Below are 3,955 nucleotides of genomic sequence, written 5' to 3' on the forward strand. Positions count from 1 at the left end.
GTGTCTGTTCACAGCAGTAAAACCCTAACTAAGACAATGGGCTTCTCTTCTGAATTGCACCTTGAGATGGAGAGCTAGGTGACTGAGTGTGTTAATAAGCTGAAGTAACTCCCCTGCAAACCAGCTTTTCTTTTGTCTATTTTGTAATGCTGGGTCAAGAGCTCCAAGCTAGTTTTGCCATGTCAGCTGTTTAGTTAACCTCTGCTCAGTGACTGGAAAAGGCCTGTTCTTTCCAGGGAGTGACATAATCCGAAAATGCTCCATCCTTGACATTCCTGTAATACTGAGTTGCTATCTTGGCTTGTGTGTCCCACCTTGAGCTGGTACCTTTTTCACCCCAGTCCAAAGCCAGTCCTTGCCATCTTCCTGCCTGTTGCTCTCTGGCACAGGTCTCCCTGCCTCTATGGGCTGCGATGCTCATTTCATCCCAGGAGGGTTCTGATTTCTCTCACCTATGGCATCTAGGTGATCAAGTTAACACTACTTTTCCAGGCTTGCTTTTTCAAGTCAACAAATGCATGTGAAAGTGTTTACTATATACGGAAAGCTTTATACTGGCTGCTTCTGCCAGCGACAGAACTTCTTGGACTACCCTCATAGAATATTCACTACTTTAATATGTAAAGTTGTATTGTAGGTACATAAAAGACATGGAGAAAGTAGACTGGAGAGAGATCTCCTCGGGTGGGGTGCTCAGGTGGGGTGAATAATCTGGTTAGCAAGGTGTGGGTGGGGAGCACACTTGGTATATATATATATATATATATATATATATATATATATATGCATATATGTGTGCATGCATGTGTGTGTGTGTGTATAAGTAGCAAGCACATTGCCTTCTTGAACTTATTATCCCCTGTTGATTGCATGTCTCTGTTTTCTAGGCAGGCACCTGTACTAATTGGTGCTGGAATTGAGTTGTATGAGAGAAGGGATTGTGTCAACAGGAATGAGTCTGTGCTGGCTGCCTCAGAGTTAGCTGCCAAGAGCAACTTCAAAGGAGAAAGAAATTGTCCAACAGGGACTGTCATTAGATTTTTGGCTGGTGCCAGCCGTAATCTTCCAGAAATCATCAATAAACCACGATATAATGTTGAACTGAATACAAGTTTGGAATGGTGTAAAGTCAGAGATATCCTAGGCAAAGATAGTCATGAATTAAGTAAACATATTTTGTTTTCTTACTTTATTTACTCCTTCAAGAAGGTGTTATACGTACCTTGTAATACTGACTAGTTTACATTCTTTTCATTAACCCCAGTTATGAAGTTGAATGTGTCTGTCAGAGCATTGGCCTTTGGGTGGACACAGTCTCTTTACTCAGATGCAACTGGCACTGGCTACATGAAGTACTGACAGTCCTGCATGTGACTACTCACCTATGGATTCCTTTATCACTTTTATATGAAAAAATGAAAAAATTTTGATGACTAAATAATTGCACACTCATGAACATTGGAAAGATTGATAAGCATGAGCAAAAATAAAACCATTCATAGTTTCAATACTCAAAGATAACCACAACTAACAAAGCATCCCACCCATCTTTCATATGTAAATATAGCCCGTATATTGTGCGTATGAAAGAGTATATGACGATACAAGCAATTCCAACAATATCTTATATGTGTATTTCCTTTATAATTTAACAGGTTCAAAATATTTGTAAAATATTACTGCTTTTTTATTTAACATTTGATATCAGCATTAATCCTTTTGATAACATCTTGAAAATTATAATGTGGAGATTGTAGTCCCTCACACAGACTACCATAATGTATACAATGGATTCCATATTGTTAGATAATTATAGTATTTGCTGTCATCCATAACACTACAGGAATATTACTGCATGGATGCCATAACTATATTTAGTCAGGGCATCCTTTCACAGACTGAAAAGCACTTTGTCTTTAGAGGCAGAATTTTATACTTGCCTGAAATGAAGCTGACCAGATAGAGACCCAGTGGTCCATGAAGAGTTTCAAAGGGCTTGCCAAAAGCATTGTACATGAAGAAGGCTGTCCCCACCATGGTTAAGACGACAAGAATCATGGAGAAGAGAATAATATTGATGTGGATGCTTACGGGGATGGCTTGGACCAAATCTGGGAAGACTGAGAATAAACCAAGATTTAGTGGAATTTTATCGTCAGTACTCTGTGTGACTTAAAATGCAAGCCCTCTTTTCTTACATGCTTTCAAACAATCACTAAAAGGCATTTTGAGGACAATTTTTTTTCTCACTTACCAATTTACCAGGGGTTTGCCCAAAGATTTATAGGTGGGATCATTTCATAGACTTCAACAGTACCAAATGGCACTGGGAAGTGCCAGGGCTTCTTCTGCCTTTGATTATATGTCAGTGAATTTGTAACTCAAAAGTGGACATTTGGATGATCAGTGTTTTCATGACAGTTCTTGGTAATAACTTTTAAAATATATCTAAACTTATAATAATATTTTAAATTTGAAGGCACATGAGAGGATTCAAACATCAGGAATATATATATATATATATCACCCTTGATTGTTATAATGTTTAAAAAATGGTTTCTAGGCCACAACAATAGTCAAGAATTGGGAATTTTCAATCAACATCAAAATTTAATGCAGCACAAAGCTATGGGAAAATGATTTCTGGTACTACAAGAAATATTTTTCCATTTAGTAAGCAGGCCAACTCTATTTCTAGATTTTGGATTCAGGCCAAGTTATCCTTGTCTGCTTACGAGATGGAAGCCTTTCACACATCGAGCTTATCCGTGCTACATCTGTGCCCTTGCCTCCAGCAAATCTGGACCACACAGGAAGGAAAGTGCAGGTCCACAAGTTTTAGTTACCCAACCTCCAGCCAGTGCTTAATTTATACATTGAGCTTCTACTCTGTGTCAGTCATTGCTTGTTAAGCGAGACGTGAGTGGAGCCATAAAACAAGACAAAAAGTCCAGCTGGTGACCTAATAAGAATACATAGGCGAATGGTAACTGAGCAAACAAATTCGATTGCTTATTTTCAAAGATGTTCACTAAGGTCTCCCTGTCCACAGTGTCACTTCCCCTTTAAGAGTTAGGGTGATCTCCTTATTGCCTTCCAGAAGTAACTATATGATGTAGCTTAGCTGTCTTTTATCATCCTATGATAAGGATGATGCACTTGAAAACTCTTTTTAAAAAAACAAAACAAAACTGCTTTCTATAAACTTGGTCTTCCAAGTCCAAAACATTTAGTCAGGGTGTAGGGGAAGGGAACTTTTGTGTAGCTTTCCTGGGAGTTAAAATTGGGAAAACCTTCTTGATGCTGCTGTTCATGACCTTGGCTCAGCAATTTCTTATTTACAGGAACCTCTCTTGGGCATATTTAGGCACATGAGTCCAGTGAAGAATTATAAATATAGTCAGTGCTGAAAAGCTTGGAAAGAGTTTGCATGCCTAGCAATAATGCGTACAATCCCATACAATGGAATTGTACAGATATCGGAGCAATTCTGTAGGAACAGATGTGGAATTACCATCAGAATGTGATGTGAGATGGAAAGAAACAAACCACATAGAGAGAAACGTGCACTCTACCATTTGGGGGGAAGCCAAAGGGTGTGTGTTTATAATGCTTATTTAAGTACTCTGATCCCCTTACTGAATTCTCTATACAGGTGAGATCATTATATCATCAAAAACTGAGGCACAGGAGGCTCGGGAAACAGCTCAGTACTCAAGAGCATCTGCTCTGCAAGCAGGAACACTTGAGTTCAAGTTCCCAGCACCCATGTGAAGAACAGCACATAGATATACACACCAAACATTGAAAGGCAGAGTCAGGTGGATCCCAGGAGTTCACTGGCCAGCCAGCCAACCTAGTAAAAATGGTGAGCTTCCTGGCGGTGGTGGTGGTGGTGGTGGTGGTGTGTGTGTGTGTGTGTGTGTGTGTGTGAGAGAGAGAGAGAGAGAGAGAG

The 3,955-nt window shown here is 39.5% G+C and overlaps 1 protein-coding gene across 3 annotated transcripts in view; it reads right to left on the reverse strand.

Moving 5' to 3' along the window:
• Positions 1-3,955, reverse strand: part of Clrn1 (clarin 1) — a 36,097-nt gene that overhangs the window by 13,731 nt on the left and 18,411 nt on the right. For 2 of the 3 annotated variants that reach the window (XM_021158964.1, XM_021158963.1), the window contains one exon: positions 1,941-2,120. The exons of the other annotated variant lie outside the window; for it this stretch is intronic. In XM_021158964.1, coding sequence (XP_021014623.1) covers positions 1,941-2,120 — 180 coding nt within the window. The remainder of the gene's footprint in view (positions 1-1,940; positions 2,121-3,955) is intronic. 3 annotated transcript variants of the gene reach the window in all.

The sequence above is a fragment of the Mus caroli genome, chromosome 3, assembly GCF_900094665.2.
Source record: "Mus caroli chromosome 3, CAROLI_EIJ_v1.1, whole genome shotgun sequence".
NCBI classification, from domain to species: Eukaryota; Metazoa; Chordata; class Mammalia; order Rodentia; family Muridae; genus Mus; species Mus caroli.